The sequence below is a fragment of the Oryctolagus cuniculus genome, chromosome 4, assembly GCF_051225735.1.
Source record: "Oryctolagus cuniculus isolate XC-2025 breed Fujian yellow rabbit chromosome 4, ASM5122573v1, whole genome shotgun sequence".
Lineage (NCBI taxonomy): Eukaryota > Metazoa > Chordata > Mammalia > Lagomorpha > Leporidae > Oryctolagus > Oryctolagus cuniculus.
The window spans coordinates 55,330,954-55,350,469 of record NC_142870.1 but is presented as its reverse complement, the minus strand read 5'-3'; the positions used below and the strand labels follow the sequence as shown (position 1 = coordinate 55,350,469).

The 19,516-nt window shown below is 38.5% G+C and overlaps 1 protein-coding gene across 50 annotated transcripts in view; it reads left to right on the top strand.

Moving 5' to 3' along the window:
• The window catches only part of ABI3BP (ABI family member 3 binding protein), a 295,737-nt gene that overhangs the window by 152,194 nt on the left and 124,027 nt on the right, over nt 1–19,516 (top strand). For 49 of the 50 annotated variants that reach the window (XM_089331596.1, XM_008267027.5, XM_070071996.2 and 46 more), the window contains exons 7-10: nt 8,363–8,411; nt 8,975–9,046; nt 9,718–9,810; nt 17,962–18,039. In XM_089331596.1, the coding sequence (XP_089187722.1) occupies nt 8,363–8,411; nt 8,975–9,046; nt 9,718–9,810; nt 17,962–18,039 (292 nt within the window). The remainder of the gene's footprint in view (nt 1–8,362; nt 8,412–8,974; nt 9,047–9,717; nt 9,811–17,961; nt 18,040–19,516) is intronic. The other variant, XM_089331581.1, reaches the window with a different exon arrangement.

Below are 19,516 nucleotides of genomic sequence, written 5' to 3'. Positions count from 1 at the left end.
TTCTTCAAATTGATTTGATAACTTTAGAGATGTGTTTTAGTCCATATGAAATCTAAATCCAGATTATTGACCCCCATCTCCTCTCTGAGACTGATCTTAGAAGGCAGTATTTCAATTTGAATTGGTGCAATTTTAATCTGAGATGTTTTATTTTCAGAGTTTCAAGCAGAAGTCCTATTGAAAAATGTCTTCATTCATATATACACGATTATACATAAACCTTATAAGCAAAAAGCATTTAATACCTTCCAAAAAGAGGCATGTATTTCAAATGGAAAAGCAATTTGACCTTTAGGTTAAAAATTGGAATATTCAGCCGGCGCCGTGGCTCAATAGGCTAATCCTCCACCTTGCGGCGCCAGCACACCGGGTTCTAGTCCCGGTCGGGGCGCCGGATTCTATCCCGGTTGCCCCTCTTCCAGGCCAGCTCTCTGCTATGGCCAGGGAGTACAGTGGAGGATGGCCCAGGTGCTTGGGCCCTGCACCCCATGGGAGACCAGGAAAAGCTCCTGCCATAGGATCAGCGCGGTGCGCCGGCTGCAGCGGCAGCCATTGGAGGGTGAACCAACGGCAAAGGAAGACCTTTCTCTCTGTCTCTGTCTCTCTCTCTCACTGTCCACTCTGCCTGTCAAAAAAAAAAAAAAATTGGAATATTCAGTGCAGGCCCTCTCATCCAAATTGTTTTGTTGTATGTTGTAATTCATGTATCTAGATATTCATTCTGGCAAGCCCCTGTAAAGCTATGTCAGGGACACAGAGCAGGGGTCTTTTGTCAATATCTAATGCCTCTGTCTCTTTGGTTGGTAAATACAGTTCGCTTTCCACATCCATGGGTTCAGCAACCACAAATGGGTTCAACCAAATTCAGATTAAAATGATTTGTGTCTGTACAAAATAAGTACATACTGTTTTCCCTTATTCTCTAAACAGAATAACTGTTTTCACAGCATTTACACTATATTCTTTCAAATATGTAGGCGGGTAGGCATAGTTCCAGGCAAAAACTGTGCTATTTTATACAAGGGACTTGAGCATCCAAAGATTTTGGAGATCTTAGAACCTATCCCCCATGAATCCTGAGTAACAGCTATACTTTCAGTATTGCCCTCCTCCCTGTTGAACTCTTTACTTAGTGTAGGGTTAATCTTATGAGTATAAAGTTAACTGAAAATAGATCTTTATAAAATATGTATATATATAAATATGTGTATATATATATGAATGGGAATAGGAGAAGGAAGAAGAGTGGGAGTGCGGGTGGGAGAGAAGATAGGATGAGAAGAATCACTATGTTCCTAAATTTGTGTATATGAAATGCATAGTTTGTATACCTTAAATAAATTTTTTTAAAAAAAGGAAAATCGGAGAAAGGGAGTATATTTACACAAAGTTGTGATATGATATAAATTGTATCACATGAGATTCTTAAGAAGAAAAAAGACTGATCATGATACTTGTGCTATTTTTTTCCATTTTAAAAGTCTACCACATTCTTTTTATGAAAGTAGAACTTAATGTCTGCAATTGGGTTTTATTATTTTAGAAAATACTGGCTAAAAATTGAACATGCTATATGTTTAACTTAATTAGTTCACTAAATAATCAATTTTGAAATGTGCAGCATTTATTTATAGTTCTGAGAATGAAAATACAATTATTTGATCCAAATCACCCCAAATTGGTTTTCTTCTGAAACCTGACCCCTCTTCACCCTTTTTCTTCCATCAGAAATCCACCCATATTTTAAGAAAGCCACACTTGGTTTTTAGCAAAAGAGTAGTGGTGCCAATTTTTAAACTCTCACAGTTATCAGATGAGTAACATAAGTAGAGACAATTATCTTTATGGTCCTCACCACCCCTTATGAATATATTAAACATTTTTCAAGTCTCAGAAATTTTTGTCATGAGCACAAACTTGAAATATTTATGCAGGCAATTTATTTCATCAGAGGTATATGTCTAATTTCTCCCCACATGAACAGAAATTTGAAGACTTTTGCAAGTAGATTTTGGATCTTTTAAACAGATATTCAACTGAATCAATGCATTTTCTTAACTTTTATTAGAACAACCTAAAAGGAGTCAAAACTGGACTCTAACATGCCTGAGTTCTTACGTGGTTTGGCTCTTCAGTCACCAAAATGATTTATGAGCAACCCTGAGCCACTCCCCAAGCTGACAGTTTCTTGCCATTTCCCAGCCTAAAAAGTTAAATCTACACTGAGTATTCTGACACCACAAAACTAGAAATGGACAGCCTTTAAAAACCAGTACCTTGTATTATCACTGATGTTGTATCAATAGAAAGCACAATACAGAGCGTGTGATTGCTGCTGCTGCGGTTGTTTCTAGATCAGTGTGGCCTTTCCCTCACCACAATGAAACGGCACTCTAAATCTGTCTCCAGAGGCATTGCCCTCTGCCGCATTCTCCACACTGTGTCTTAAGGCCTGGAGGCTCAGCAACAACCACCCCAGAAAAATGGTAAAGTGAATTCTCTGAACCAATCACCCTGCTTAAGGTATGGTACGGCATGGTTCTTAAGGGACAGGATATATAAAAATTCAGGAAAAGAATAATATATCTCAGGGGGCCAGCAACTGTGGCTCAAGTTAAGGCACTGCCTGTAATGCCTGCATTCGTATCAGAGTGCTGGTTCAAGTCCTGGCTGCTCTGTTTGAGATCCAGATTCCTGCTAATGTACCTGGGAAGATAGCCCAAGTACATGGGACTCTACTACCCATCTGTGAGACCTGGATGGAGCTCCAGGCTCCTGGCTTTGGCCTGGCCCAGCCCTGCCTCTCTGGCCATTTGGGTAGTAAACTAGCAGATAGAAGAAGATTCATTAATATTCATTCATTCACTCATTCTCATTTTCTCTCTCTCTCTCTCTCTCTCACACACACACACACACACACACACTCTCTCTCCTTTCCAATAAATCTTTTAAAAGTTAATAACATATCTTACAGAACATGAAAGGAAAGAAATATGCTCACTTCCTTGCATACAATAAATATTTGAAAAATGTTTGCTAAATGAAGGGGAGAGGAAAGAGAACTGTGGAAGGAAGTAGTGATGGAAGTTTGAATTGAGTAGGGAGATCAATAAGCTATGGGGAAAAAGAGCAAGGAAATGGCCAAAGAAAAACAGTGCCAGGGTGGTGGCTGTGGACCATGGTATTGTGCCGAGGTCATATCACCTGTAACTGCAAGAGCCTGCAGGGCTTCCACTGCCTTGCTCCCACCCCGGGGGTCCCACGCCCTCCACGCCTACCACTAGAGCACACTTCAGTAAATGTTCATAATTTAGGACAGAAAGGGCAAGGGTATTTTTTGAAACTGTTGCACAGTAAGATCAGTTAGAACTGGGCTGTAATTGGTTTAGCAGTGTTTTCTTGGAAGTTATCACAGCTAGACTTTTGTTTTATACACAGAAAGGATTCCTACTGGGATTTCTGGATGGGAGTTATAGAGCCTTTGGCAGAGACATTGAGGATTTTCCTGGTGCCCTTCAAAACTTATAGAGACATAGCTCTTTGCTCAGCAGTCCAGTTCTGTATCTTAGGATTGTAGATTAGGCAAGACAATTATGAGGAAAAAAATTGAATTCTGCAAGTAAATGATTCCTTATTTCTGGCAGCACATATTGTACATATATTCTTGTCATCATCTTAATAAAACATTAGTCTGTACCAAAGTAAGAATTCACAACAAACTTTGTTCTGTTCATGAGAAGAGTGGAACATTTTCCATTAGTCCTTGTCAAAAAAATTGCTTGGAATAAGTTATTACAGCAAAGGAAATAAAAATTGGTGTAATCCAATTCAAAGGCAATCAACATAGCAACATGTAGGTACATCTGCCATAATGTGTTAAGAGTCTGAAAATCTTCTTCAAACATTCACTAAATGACAGGACTCACAAGGCAAATAGAGGACAGGCCATTCAAAAGGCTTTGTAGCTATAGCCACAGACCTAATAAAAATGATTGTTGGTACCTGGAAAGAGAAAGTGGCTCCCCTGCCAGGCACTCCCGTGTGGTTAGAGGTTGCCACACCAGGCATTTCAAACTCAGATGTCCAACTCATGAAAGTAAGGAGTAGGATGGTAGTTGCCAGGGGCTGGGGAAAGCTATTCAGCCAGGCCAGAGAGGTAATGAGATGTTGATCAAATGCATGGAGTTTCAGTAGGACAGGGGAAATAAATATCTGAGAGTTATGGCACAGCAGAGTGGAAGAGTGAACAGAGTTACTGATAGTGTCCAAATACTATATAGTTAAAAATTTCTTGGGCCAGTTCTGTGGCATAGCAGGTAAAGCCACCACCTGCAGTGCTGGCATCCCATATGGGCACCGGTTGGAGACCTGGCTGCTCCTCTTCCAGTCCAGCCCTCTGCTATGGCTTGGGAAAGCAGTAGAAGATGGCCCAAGTCTTTGGGCCTTGTACTCAAGTGGAAGACCAGGAAGAAGCTCCTGGCTTTGGATTGGTGCAGCTCTGGCTGTTGGGGCCATCTAAGGAGTGAACCAGTGAATGGAAGACCTGTCTGTCTGTCTGTCCCTCTCTCTGCCTCTCCTTCTCTCTGTATGTAACTGACTTTCAAGTAAGTAAATAAATCTTTAAAAAAAATAGCTGTGATTAAATTGTAAGTTTCTAATCACAAAGGAACAGTGGAGCTATGGATATGTGAATTAGTTTGTTTTAAGAATTTTACATTTTATGAGAGTACATCAAAAAGTTAGCGAAAAATGAAATTAAGAGTTCCTTTTGGTGCAAAAAAAAAATTGGAAAGCCATGTGTAATGTTTTCATAATAGGCATTTTCCATGAAATTTTTGAAAACCTCCTATAGTTACATCAGAACTTCACATTACCCTATAAACATATATATATATATAGTGATAAAAAAGCTAAAATGTGAATGTTCAAAGTTTTTACAATACAAGTTACTTTAAAACATTTCTCAAAAGAGATGGAGACTGTATGCTGGACGCCCTTTCACTAGAGAGGTAGATGGTGCAGCTGGATGGGAGGCAGGGGCTGCCATTAAGGTGGGTGCTGCAAGGGGCCTGACTGTCCTCTCTGGGGAAAGTTCTGAGTCAGATCCTCAAATTTCATTTTCTTCTGATGAAGTTGAGAAGTACCTGCCTACTAGTGCAATCTTGAGAGAGTTTTTCTTTCCTACTGAAACTTACTCTATTCCTACTCTACCCTTTCCTGGAGAAAGTCTTGTCTAAATTATATTTATGTCATTCCCTTATTTAACAGTTGTGTATGAGCTGACTTGCAGGACAGAAGCACATGTGGTCATTCAACAGACTGCAGGTTAAAATAACGTTCCCATGTTATAAAGGTAGTTTGTCCTTGTAAAGAATTTGTAAGATTTTGAAAGGTACACAAAATAAGATTAATATCACCTTATTAAAAATTACTGTTCAAAAATACATTGATTTGTTTCCTTCTGGTCTTTTGTCTATGCTTACTTGTTATAAAATTGGCTTATACTGTGGATGCTAATTTGCATCCTTTGTATTTATGGTGTTTATATTTTTCCAATTTATAAAATAGAGTTTAAGAAATTTTGAACTACAGTCTGACAAACTTCTACTTTGGGGTAATGAGGTTGTTTAAAATTGTGATAATAAACATCCTGTGTCTTAAATTAATTCTTTAGGCTAGGTTGTTAAGAAAATTACTGGATTAATGAATACAAGTATCCCTTTAAAAATAGTAAATGTTTTTATGGATTTTAATTAACCATAAGAACTTTAATACATGAAGAAAATATCAACAATAAACTTGATATTATTCCCTTCTTTATCATGGGCATAAAATTTATTAAAATGATAGCATCAACTATAAATGCTTATTTGGTAACTATAATGCATTCAATACGTCCCTGACCTGCAGATTCAATACATCTCAAGCATCAGTGGATCTGGTATAGGGAGCATTTGTATCATGTTTACAGGTTAATCCAAGTATCAGAATTCAGTGCCATTGCCCTGTAAATTCAACTCAAATTCCGTGTGTGTGTGTGTGTGTGTGTGTACGTGTATGTATATACTGTCCTTTTCTTCAGCCGTCTCCATCTGTCTCTCTGTCTTATCCTTGTCCTGATGGTTAGGTCCACCAGTGACTCAACTTTAGACTGATCTCTAGTACAGTTCTAGCTACTCCATAACATCAAACCTTCGTGTGCAACTCCTGAGGGACTTTGGTTGAATGGAGGAAGCATAGTTCTCTGGGAAGCACCCTTGTGTGTAAGTCTATTCAGCCTGGTAAAGAGTATAGGCTTTCAGGTATGAAAGGTCTGGATCCTAGTCTTGGCTCTGCCTTCCTGGGAAGTAAGCACTCAGTGTCCGGATCTCAGGGTAGTCAGGTGTCTGTAGTAACAACAGCAGTAAGCGTGTATACTGAAACACTGCTCTTTACTCAGCTTAAAACGTGTGTCTTTTTTTGCAGGGGAAAGCAACATAGCAAGGTTTATTAGGGTAGAGACATCCATAAGAACGGATGGGCACCTCTCCAGACAGGACCTGAGAGAGAGTGCCCAGTCACCCAGACTAGGGGAGAGTGAGGTTACATGGTTGACTGGAGAGAATACACCTGGGCAGGCCAGGCAGGCGGCTCAGCAGAGAGGCAAAGGGCTGAGCACACACTCCGGTTGAGGCCGGGGTTTTTAAGGGGATCAGTCTTGCCTTCAGGCCTCTTCTCCTCCTGGAACAAAGGACTTTTTGGATGTAAATACAAAAAATTCCTTTCTGAGTTTCCAGCCCCCCCCCCGAATTATCAGGCAGGGTAAGCCTGGCTGGCATCGCCCCACCATAAGGGAAGAATGGTTATTGGGTAGAAGGGGCAGGACGTTTGAAGTGCCGATACTGGGCTGCACCTGAAAGGTTATCGGGATGACTTTGAGATGCAGATGCTGGGCCTAAATGTCAATTCCTTAGGCCTTTGTCACACACACATAAGCTCATTTCTGACTTCCTACCTCACATTCCCCCCTCAAGAGAGAAATACCCATAATTCTTTTTGGGATAAATGGATGGAGTTCCATCTTCTGTAGTTACTTGAAAGCTGACATATGGGCATCAAGATGGATACAGGTATTGCCTCTTGCTATCTGTCCTATGGTGTGTGACAGTGGCCTTGGAAAGACTGTCCTGCTCGGTCCAGAGGACTGCTCAGGTCATCTAATGGAATGGGCTAGAAGCTTTGTCTGACAACCATTTGGAGTTCGACAGCTTTTATTCCATTCCTCCATGTTTGTGTCTCCCCGTCCCTCCCAGAGTGCACTGGGAATGGCGGGGCAGTTTCAGTGGCTTCAGCAGCAGCTGGCTCTCTCTCCAGCACTGTTGCAGAGGCTCTCTGCAGCTAGAGTCCCTGCTCTCCACGCAGGTCCACCCTGTCCCCCTAGTTATGGTAGAGTTTCCTCTGCTGTTTTTTCCCTATCTCTTCCCTGAGACTACCCTATTTCCTCTTTTATTAATCTGCCTTCTCCCAGATTATCAGAAAGCTCCCTCCCTATTCCACCATCATGACCCCCCTCCCCAAAGATGTGTCTTAACATCATTTTGAGAGGGAATGTAAAGACAGATCCTAAATTCAATGAAAATATAGTAGTATTCAAGAGTTCTAAAGAAAGTGCTTCTGCCAAACCTTTGGATATTTAGGGGAGAAACAATTGAATCCAATAAGATAGAGGCAGATGTATGAGGTGATTTCAAAGATTCATGGAAAAAATTGAATGAAAAGGTGATGTTATTTTGGTGCAAAGCTTTTTTGAATCCATGTAAAATTTTGTTATAATATGCATTTTCATGAACTTTTTGAAGACCTCTTGGCATGCATGATTTCAACGGTTTTTGCACAGGTTTAGATATTTGGTCTAGCAGTTAAGACAATGCTTGGATGCCCACATCCTATATCAGAGTGCCTGGATTTGAGGCTGACTTCACTCCTAATTCCAGCTTCCTACTAATGCTCACCCTGGGAGGTGTCAGGCTATGGCTCAAGTAGTTGGGTCCCTGCCAACCCACGTGAGAGACATGAATTGAGTTCTCAGCTTCAACCTGGCCCAGCCTTAGTTGTGGTCATTTGGGGAGATATAGACAATCCTTTCTCTCTACCCCTCTCTTCCTCCTCAAACTCCCCCTCCTTCTCCTTTCAAAAAAAGTGAAAATAATGTTTTTAAAAATTTTGCAGCAAAAGACCTGCCCTACAACTATTAAGGCAGTGTCACAGGAGACTTCATTTAAAACAACAAAGGGCTACTTCAAGTTTTCAACTTCTCTGATAAGTTTTTTAAACAATAAAGTTAATACTAACTTGAAAGTTGACTTTCTATCCCTTTTTTCAGCCAGCATATGTCCCAAAGAAGCTAATCCCAATAACAGTCATCAAACAAGGTAATTTGTTTGCTCTGGGTATGGGCTTAGAACTATTTTTAAAGGACTTTTTAAAAGTAATAAAGTCTAGTGTAGCACATGCTGTTTCAATTTTTCTAATTGCTGGTTGACTGAAAAAGTTTGGAGGAACTATTGTCTAGTAAATTAGAAGTTAATACATAATTCTGGCCTTCATACCAATATGCCAAATGTTAGGCAAGTTACACTGGTCAGAAGCTTGGGGACAAAACAACTCTTAATTTTAAAAAGTTAAGTACATGGGCTTTTGTCAAGATTAAGTTAGCATAAATAGGAAAAATATTAATATAGAATATTTACATTAATGAAAATATAGACTGTGATCTAGTAGTCACTATAGAGGAAGTAAAGAAGCTCAGGTTCCAAGAGTTGTGATATCTTACTTCATGTCAGTATCCAGTTGATTTTGTTTTGGCTTCTAGTTTTTCAAATTATTAAATTAATCCATTACTTCCAGAAAGTATCTTGGTGGAAGAGAAGGAACCCTTAAATGGCTCTTCGTGGCTTTTTCCCCTATTACACTATTGTCTTTTGTATTTCCGCAGTGATTCAGAATGTTACTCACAGGGCTTCAACTAAATCCCCAGAAAGGACTCCCCTGGGAGGAACCATATTAGGTGAGTCAACCTTGAAATCCCATACCTGGGTTAAACAAGTCTGGCTTTTGATGGTAGGGCACTTGATGGAGTTTTACCCCACAGGCAATTCTATTACATTGATATTGATTCATTTCATTTCATTGTTTAACAGCCTGACTTAGGTCCATTCCAGGCTACGAGCCAAGAAACTACCTTTCTTGTGGTGTGTTAAAGAAATAGCTAAATGTGTTTATATGAAACACTAAAATGTGTATACCTTAAATAAATTTTTTTAAAAAGACCAAACAAAAAAGAAATAGCTATAGCCCTTGCCCAGTGGGAATGATGTGACTGTCTTACCTGCCCCATGGATCATTTGCAGTTTTGAGGGAGTGTTTCTCTTGTTTAACTGTTCTTAAAAATCATCATTTATGATATTTTTTGTTCGCCACACGTTTTAAACATTTTATAATTTTTGAGTTCATGTATTAAAAACAGACCAATATAGTAGCTGAAATCTATATATGAAAAATGCTTTATTTAGAAAGTGCTGTCATTTTTTCCAACATTTTAAAATTGAGTTAAAATTGACTAGACAAAGTATTTATCAGTGCTATGCTTCATAGTTTCTAGTGCTTATACCATAAGCTTTATTTTATCCAATGGTGCATTTTCTTATCCTGGCCTTACTAGTATATATTTCCTTACAGTCCACCTTATTATTCCTGGTCTTAATGAAACTGCTGTAAAACTTCCTATGTCCATAATGTTGGAGATTTCAGATGCAATCAAGGCGCAACTCGGTAAGCAGCTAATTTTTATATTTGCACTTTGTTATGACTGAATACTAGCATTGGTATTCTTGGGATTGGAAATGAGTTGAGGCTCTCCAGGTAAAGAATAGAGAAACAGAGGCTGGAAAGTTGGAGGTATTCAAACCACATATAATGAAATATATTGACATGTGTAAAAGAAGAGTATTTATCCAATTATTCAAAATATACTCAGTAATATAGGTATAATTTTTAAATAGAGAAATTATTCTAAATTATACTATGTAACCACCAAATATTTTCATATGACAAGTGTATATCTAGTTTAAGAAATCTCCATACTACCTTAATTTACATTCTCACAGTGTATAAGAGTTCCCCTTTCTCCATATCCTTGCCAGTTTTCATTGCTTTTTGCTTTTTGGGTAATAGCCATTCTGACAGGGGTGATGTGATATCTTACTGTGGTTTCGATTTGCATTTCCCTGGGGGCTAGTGCTACTGAGCATTTTTTCACATATTTGTTGGTCATTTCTATTTATTCTTTTGAGAACTGTCTGTTCACGTCCTTTGCCCATTTCTTGATTTATTATGTTTTCTGTTATTTTTATTGAGAAATGGTTTGTAAAGTTCAGGTCTATTTGAATTGTCATTTGTTTGAGATTGATATTGCTTCAATATGATTTCAGAATTGAAAAAAAAACCATAATAATAAAAAGATAGTCAAGTCCACTTAAATGAGACCTGGGGAATAATTGTAGTAGTAACAAGGCTGAGTTGGTTCATGCCACTGAGAAGCAAGTCAGGTGCTGAATTGTACAACCTCTGAGGATCTCAGACTTAATAGAGCATCAGAGACACCTGGAAGGCTCTTGTGCACAGAGACTGCTAGACTCACTGCCAGAGTTACTGATTCAGTTGTTCTGGGGTAGGGCCTCAGAATTGCATTTCTAATAAGTTTCCAAGTGACACTGATGCTACTGGTCCAGAGACCACACTTTGAGAACCCACTTTTGAGAACCTGTACCATCTTTGGAGAATATCTGGAGCTTTTGATACATATGGTAAGAAAGAGCAAGGTGCACTAGAAATTAAAACTTTAAAAGACAGGATGTTCTCCCTGAGTAAGTACTGGCTATGAGCTTCAACTTTCAATATACAATTGAAGCTTCCCTTTGTATAGTTGAAAAAACAGAGCCCCAAGTCATAGTTTGATAACATTCATTCAGTAAATACTTCTCAAACATTTTCATGTTTTCGGAAACTGAGTTTTGGCAGGGGAGATACAATGGTGAATTACATAGACATGGTACCTACCCATACTGGGAAGAAAAATTAAGTTGAAGCTTTATCTATTTTGGTTGAGAGAGGGAAGAAATGATAAGATATAACAAAAAGGACTTTTTACTCCAATAAATACTGTGAGAGATGATAGAGTAGGTTCTAAGGAGGCAGATCGTTAAGTCAGGCCAGGCTCTCTGTGGCCTCTGTCTTATAGAGCATGCATTCTGATAAGTGGCTCCCATTAAGCAGCTGCTGGTGAGGTGCAGACCTCAGAAACCATCAACCCAGTTACCTCTTACAGATTCTTCATCTCTGGAGAAGGAATTTGACTCAGCCATTTAGATGCCTTCACCCCATATCTGAGTACCTGATTCAAGTCCCGGCTACTCCATTTCCACCCCACTTTCCTGCTAACGTGCACCCTTGGAGGCAGCAGGTGATGGCTCAAAGACTTGTGTCCCTGTGTCAGAGACCCAGATTGGATTCCAGGATCCTGGCTTCAATGTGGCCCAGCCCAGGCTATTAGGGATTTTGGGGGAGTGAACTGGACTGTTGAGGTGGGGGACTATGAGGAGTAAACATACAGATGGAAGATCTAGCCATATCTCCCCCCCCCCCACGATGAAAAAAACAAGTGTTCAATTTAATGAGGTACCAAATTTTTAATGTCTATTTTTTCAATTTTTCTTCTTTGGGGAGGCAGGGCAAGGCCAGATGTTGAGAAGTTCTGTCCACACAATGCCAAGTGACTTAATTTTTAGAAGTGAGGGAGGAAAAAATTGTCATTTCTCTTTGTGTTTTTCAATATCCAGACATTTTATATAAGGAATTAATGGGATAAAAATGTTTTTAAAATTGTTTGATGTGAGGCAATGAGATTATAAGAGTTTTTTGGTTTTTTTTGTTTTTGTTTTTGTTTGTTTGTTTGTTTTTTTGACAGGCAGAGTGGATAGTGAGAGAGAGAGAGACAGAGAGACAGAGAGAAAGGTCTTCCTTTGCCGTTGGTTCACCCTCCAATGGCCGCCGCAGCTGGCGCGCTGCAGCCGGTGCACCACGCTGATCCGAAGGCAGGAGCCAGGTGCTTCTCCTGGTCTCCCATGGGGTGCAGGGCCCAAGTATTTGGGCCATCCTCCACTACACTCCCTGACCACAGCAGAGAGCTGGCCTGGAAGACAACCGGGACAGAATCCGGCGCCCCGACCGGGACTAGAACCCTGTGTGCCGGCGCCGCTAGGCAGAGGATTAGCCTGTTGAGCCACGGCGCTGGCCGAGATTATAAGAGTTTTAAAAGATGAACTCTTAAGTTCTCCTTAGGAGTTAATTTTGAGAAACTCCTGGAAGGAAGAGAAGACAAGCCTTAAATAGAAAAATTCTTAACTAACTGGGAACTGTTAGATCTAACAACTTTAGAAAAATTCTTAAGATTTATGTAGCACCATCTTACTAAAATAGGAAAATGATTGCCAATATATCTCTGTGATTGTGTGCATTTCTTTTTGCTGTAAAATAATCATGCCCAAAAGTTGTCAAGTGAGTTACCTCCAAGAATGTAAATAAGTGACTCTGAACTGCATTTTCTGAATTTGTAAGTTGCACTTGGTCACTTCCCATCTAGCTACCAAAGCCCTGTGACTCAGCCATACCTTGCATCAGTGTGGTGTTGCCAGGAACCTTCCAAATTGATGTTTCTCATTGAACCTGTGTTTGGAAGACACAAAGGTCAAGACTCTTGGACTCATGTGTTCTCTGCCCAGAAAATACATGTCATACCTTGTGTCTGAGAAAGACTTATTTGGAAAGGGGGGAAAGAAGAACTTTATGAAAATTATTTCCAGTATACAACACAGTATTATAACTATAATTCTCTCCTTGGACCTTAGATTTCTAGGCATTGTTTCTGTGTGTCTGCAACTTTTTACCTTTGGTCCTATATTTCCCCGTCTCCTACTCCCACTCTACTGTGCTTCATTCACCATGGATCTCACTTTATTTAATGAGAATCCATACAAAAGTGAAACCACGTAGTATATTTCTTTCTATGCCTGGCGTGTTTCACTTAGCAAATGAGAAGATTTCACAAAGTTCATAGAAAATGAAATTAAAATGTAAATTCACTTTGATGCAAAAAAATTAAAATCCATGCATAGTTTTTTTGTTTTGTTTTGTTTTGTAAAGCACATTTTATGTGAACTCTTTGAGGTTCCTTCATAATGTTCTTCAGTTTCATCCATGTTGTCACAAGTGGCAGGATTTTCCCCTTTTCTAAAGCTGAATGAAGCTGTCTTAATGAGGTTCTTATTCCATTTCCTTTGGGCATATACCCTGTAGAAGGCTTGCTAAGTCATATGGTTGCTCTCTTTTAAATTTGTTGAGGAACCATAATATTGTTTTCTATAATGGGCGCACTAATTTACATTCTGTATAAGAATTCCCTTTCTGGGGCCAGTGTTGTGGCATAATGGATAAAGCCACTTCCTGCAGTGCCAGCATCCATATGGGTACAGGTTCAAATCCTGGCTGCTCCACTTCCAATCCAGCTCCCCGCTAATGGGAGGGCAGTGAAGGATGGCCCAAGTGCTTGCGCCCCTGCACCCACTTGGGAGACCGAGAAGAAGCTCCTGGCTTCGGACTGGCCCAACTCTGGCCACTGCAGCCATTTAAGGAGGGAACCAGTGAATGGAAGATATCTCTGTCTCTTTCTTCCTCTCTTTAACACTGCCTTTCAAATAAATAAATACATCTGAAAAACAATATAATAAGAATTCCCCTTTCTGCACAGCCTCACCAACACTTGTTATTGCTTGAGTATTTTTGGTAATAGCCATCCTAACAAGAGTGAAATGATATTTTATTACGGTTTTAATTTCATTTTCCTGACAGTGATATTGAGCACTTTTTCATGTAGCTGTTGACCGTATCTTTGGAGAAATGACTGTTTGGGTTCTTTACCCATTTCTTAATAAGATTATTTGTTTTTTGAGGCAGCTGCCTTTGTTATTAAGTTGTATGTGTTACTTATACAAAGGAATTTCAAAAAGTTTGTGGAAAATTGAATTAAAAGATAAGTGATATTGGTGCAAAAGGTTCTGAAATCTAGGCAACAATTCACAAAAAGTGTATACTATAGTAAAAAATGCATAACCTTCTTTGAAAATTTTGCACAAAAATACACATCTTTTAATTCCATTTTCCATGAGCTTTTTGAAGTACTTTCATAAATTTCAGATATTTCATCTTTATGAAATACATGGTTTTCAAATATTTTCTACCTATTCATAGCTGCCTTTTTATTTTGTTGATTGTTTACTATGTAGAAACTTTTTTTTAGAAGAATAGTGTAGGCAAAACTGTTCTTTTATACTACCAAGGGAGAAATAAAATTTTCTGAAGTTAATTATTCTTCAATTTAGAAAAGTCGTATTTTTTGAGGGAGTCAATCCTAAAAATAATATCCCCATTCCAGCAAAGCCCATCACGGGACATCAAGAGATGGAATAGCTTTTGTTCTAAGGACACATGGTGTGAATAATGAGAGAAGTAAACAAGAAAGCTAGGATTACACAGATTTCCCAGGGACATGCAAAGGGTTTGCCAAATTCAAGACTTAATCTGCCAAAAATTAGAGGGAAGAACTGTGTTGAAAAAAAATGATAGAAAAGAATAATAGAGCGAATGGACTTCCCTGGATTTGAGGCCTTGTGCTCATGGCATTTTTCTCTCCTATCGCCAAGAGTGTACTTGTGTACAGACAGTGGAAGTGAATGCTTAGGGACTGAAATGAAATGCCAAGAGTCTTCCATTCAAATCTCTCTCTTTGGCTGATTTTTCTGATGTCTGGAATGTCCTAATTAAAAGTGTGCTATGTCTCTATAAGGATTATAGCTATCTTTTTTTTAAACTTTTATTTAGTAAATATAATTTTCCAAAGTACAGTTTATGGATTACAATGCTTCCCCCCCCATAACTTCCCTCCCACCCGCACCCCTCCCATTTCCTGCTCCCTCTCCCATTCCATTCACATCAAGATTCATTTTCAATTCTCTTTATATACAGAAGATCAGTTTAGCATATATTAAGTAAAGGTTTCAATAGTTTGCACCCACATGGAAACACAAAGTGTAAAATACTGTTTGAGTACTAGTTATAGCATTAATTCACATTGGACAACACATTAAGGACAGAGATCCCACATAAGAAGTAAGTACACAGTGACTCCTGTTGTTGACTTAACAATTTGACATTCTTGTTTATGGAGCTATCTCTTAGGAAGGTAGTTTGCTATGTTTCTTCATCAACAGCCTAATATTAGATTAATGCAATTGCCAGCTAAGAATGTTTTTAATATTAGGAACTAAAACAATTCAAAGCATTGAATGCAAAGTCTAGGATGTAGAAATGTTAAAAAAAAAAAAAAAGAAAAAGAAAAAGAAAACCCTAATCACGTGGGGAGTCACTGAGAATAATGGTATAATTAAATGAGAAGGAACAGATTGGCCAAGATGCTCTGAAAGAGAAAATGTAAAAGAAGAGGTTATTAAAGGAAAATCTTACTATTTTACATTTATTTTTAAAACATATTTACTTTATTCTATTTGAAGATCAAAAAGACAGAGATGTTCTTTAGACTGGATTACTCCAAAATATTCATAACAGCCAGCACTCCGCAAGGGGAAAGCCAGGATCCCCGAACTCCATCCAAGTCTCCCCTGTGGGTGCCAGGGACCTAACAGTTTGAACCAGTGCCTCCCAAAGTGCTCATTAGCAGGAAGGGAAAATCATGGCAGACTCTGGACTCAACTCAAGTACTCCAATATAGGATTCAGGCATTTTAACTCCTGTACTGAATCCCAGCCCCTAATATTACATTTTAAAAAATACCATTTTCTTGTAGTACATGCTGAAAGTAACTGGTCCAATGCTTAAGAAAAATCTGAAAGCTTCATCCTGTGCAATCATTCAGAATGGCCGGCGCCGCGGCTCAATAGGCTAATCCTCTGCCTGTGGCACCAGCACACGGGGTTCTAGTCCCAGTCAGGGCACCGGATTCTGTCCCGGTTGCTCCTCTTCCAGGCCAGCTCTCTGCTGTGGCCAGGGAGTGCAGTGGAGGATGGCCTAAGTCCTTGGGCCCTGCATCTGCTTGGGAGACCAGGAGGAAGCACCTGTCTCCTGGCTTCGGAGCAGCACGGTGCGCCCACAGTAGCGCGCCTGCCACAGCAGCCATTGGGGGGTGAAACAACGGAAAAGGAAGACCTTTCTCTCTGTTTCTCACTGTCCACTCTGCCTGTCAAAAAAAAAAAAAAATCAGAATGGTTCTAAACAAAGTCTGAGTTCAAAAGGAGTCAGGAAAAATTGATAAAATTTTAAAATATTAAAAGAATTTATCACAGTGGTAGCAGATCTATTTTTTTTGTTGTTGTTAGTACAGAAAGAGATCCTTCTCTTTATGCCTCGCTAAATAAACTTGCAGGGTATTAAGCATTTCTGTTGTACAAACATGCTGTGCAACTTCTCAGATTCACACTGACATTAGCTTTTGTGATAACTATGTATAGCACTTTCATTCACTCCTGAAAATAATTAACTGTGAGAATCTGTTGAACACTTCCATCAATGTAGATTGAAAAATTATTTCCATCTATGTTATGAAATGACTTTTAATTCTTTAACTGCATCAGATGTAAATAAATATTTTGTACTCACATAAGCTAAGGAGAAGAAAATGGTCCTTTCAAGAGTGATGTAAACTGTATATAACAAAATTTGGATGTTTGGAGAACTTTGAAATAAAAAATTAGATCAGTAGTTCTCTACAGGGGACTGTTTTGTCCCCCAGGGAATATTTTGTAGTGTGCAGAGACGTTTTTGGCTATCACAACTCTGGAAACATTTTTAGAATCCAATGGGTAAAGTACAGATGCTGCTGAACAGCTTACAGTACACAGGAGAGCATGCAAATGTACACACTTGCACACACATATAAATCATCCAGCCCCAAATTCAGTAGTGAATTGAGAAACCCAAGTTATCTGTAGCCTTAGGACCCTAAATTGCTTATTTAACCAGCTCAAAGTGGTATGATCAAGGTATCACAAAATGGATGGACTCTTTAATGCAATCAGATGGTTTCAAAATATTAGCAAGCCAGTGGTTCAGTGTGCTAAATAGAATTCATCTGAAGTGCGGTTTAAGCATGAAGAGCATCTTCATCATTGGCAAAAGCTGGCTTATAAATATGTTTTCTGTGAAAAAGAGCACTCGAATTTTAGGAGAAATTTCCCAAATAATTGCATAAAAAGGAAAAAATAGAGAAAAAATTCTTTGCACTAAATTTTCAGAGAGTAAAAAGGAAGTTCTGTGTTAACATATGACTCAAAATTTACTAACTGATGGTCATTTTTATTTTTGCCACAAGTATTTTCAAATAACTTAGTTTCCTATGTTTTGTTTTCCTGAATTTGTTGTCTTAAATTTTGGCATGATAAACTGTAACATTTTTACCATTTATTAATGAAAAAAGTCTATTCATTGATCTTTTTAAAAATTGGGAGTATTTGAATGTAAAATTCTAGCAACTGTTTGCACCATAATCTATGCATTCCAGACCTGCAAATCAGATTAATTTGAGATTTTTCTAATCCATTACATTGTGATTTCTTTCTTCACTATAATGCCAAGTCTCAAAGAACTAGCTTGGCTTAATAAGAATTTTGTAGTCTGTCATCTGTTCATACTAGACTCTACTGAAAATGCACAATGAAGTTGTTGACTGGCTGATAGAAAGAGGAATGAGTAGTTTGTACTGTAAAAAATAGTCTCTTCCTTGATTATGTTTTGAATGAGGTATTTTGGAAACTTTTATGAGGAAGTAAACTAAGTTGTTTGTACTTTTTTTTTTAGCTAAGAATGAAACCTTGGCATTACCTGCTGAATCTAAGACCCCAGAGGTTGAAAAGATCCCAGCACAGCCCATAACAGGTAATGAGATCCCTATGCTACTGACCTTAAAGGAAAAAAAAAAAAACTAAAATTTACAACTAGTAGGTTATCTATGCAAGCCTATATTTTATTCAGTGAAGAGATGGTAGAAAATTGATTTTGATCATAAATGCAAAGCATTAATTCTAGTTCTTTAATTTTTGGGAGAACAACAGATACAAGTGAACTATTGAATACTAAAACAGATATGTAATATGAAAACTATACTTTTCACTCTAAATGAAAGTTGTTAACCTCAACAGTCAAATATTTTATGCTAAAATGCTCATTTCCCTTAACATGAAGTCATGAGACTGTTTTCCATTTCTTCACTTCCATGGTTGATCAGTTTAGCAAAGTGTCATATATTCCTCACCAAATCCATAGCCTATGTACAGGAAAAATCCCTTAAAATCATTTAGAAACAAATGTCTCTGGTAGATTAACAACCATAGTGTAGAGAATATACTTCAGTAAAAATCATTTAATGAATAAATGCAGTAAGCATTTTCATTATACTTTGTCATGTTACCAACGAATATTCAACATTTTTTGTCTTGAATCAAACTACCCAATCCAGTCCACTTGGGAGACATTAATCTCTGAACCACAGAGTTTTTGCCAAAGCAATACCATCTTCTCCAGGGCTTGATGAAACAAACATCTGGCAAGGTTTTCCTGCAAGCCACACTTAGCAAAGAAGCTACGGTCTAAAGTGAATTTTTTTAAATCATAAAATTGTCATAACTTGAAACATCGGTGACATTTGCCTTGTACTAAACTTTTGGACTCATTGTGAGCACAGAGAAGATGAAAATTGCTATAGCAGTAAAATAACTTCATGAAACACATTCAAGTAGGAATATTTCTGACCTAGCAAATGATGTGATCCCAAATAAGGAACAGAATGAACCTTTCATCCCCCTTCATGGCACTGGAACAGAGGTAGAAGCTACTCAAGCTATTGGGACAATCCATTTGGATGAAATTCCTGAAAAAAAGTATATGCACAACCCAAGGGGTGACTCCAAGTCCTTTTCTGCCTCGAAGATTTTACCCAGTTTGCCTAATTATATGTTTTCTCTTGGCACAGTGTCTGATGAGAGTCTACAGATTTCTCAGTTTGCTGCCAAACCTGCCTCAGAATTTTCCACTTCAGAAATACTTAGGCAAAGCACCACAATGTATTATTCAGTGTTGTGTTTATTTCATGTACTTACCCTGAAAAATTCTGGGATTTTCTAGCTAACAATTCATTCCAGATCTCAGGGATCTTGGTTCTTATTTCTCTGAAACTATTTACCTGACTTTTTCCTTTCCCTAACCCAGCATCTATGATCAAACATTGGAATCCTGTGTCTGAACATTTGATCTTCCTGGTCCCAATTTCAGCCTATTTCCAATCTTCACATATGGAGCACAGTTTGAGGGAGAAATTTCATGTTTTAGTAACTCTTAAGTTAATCTTTTAGCCTTG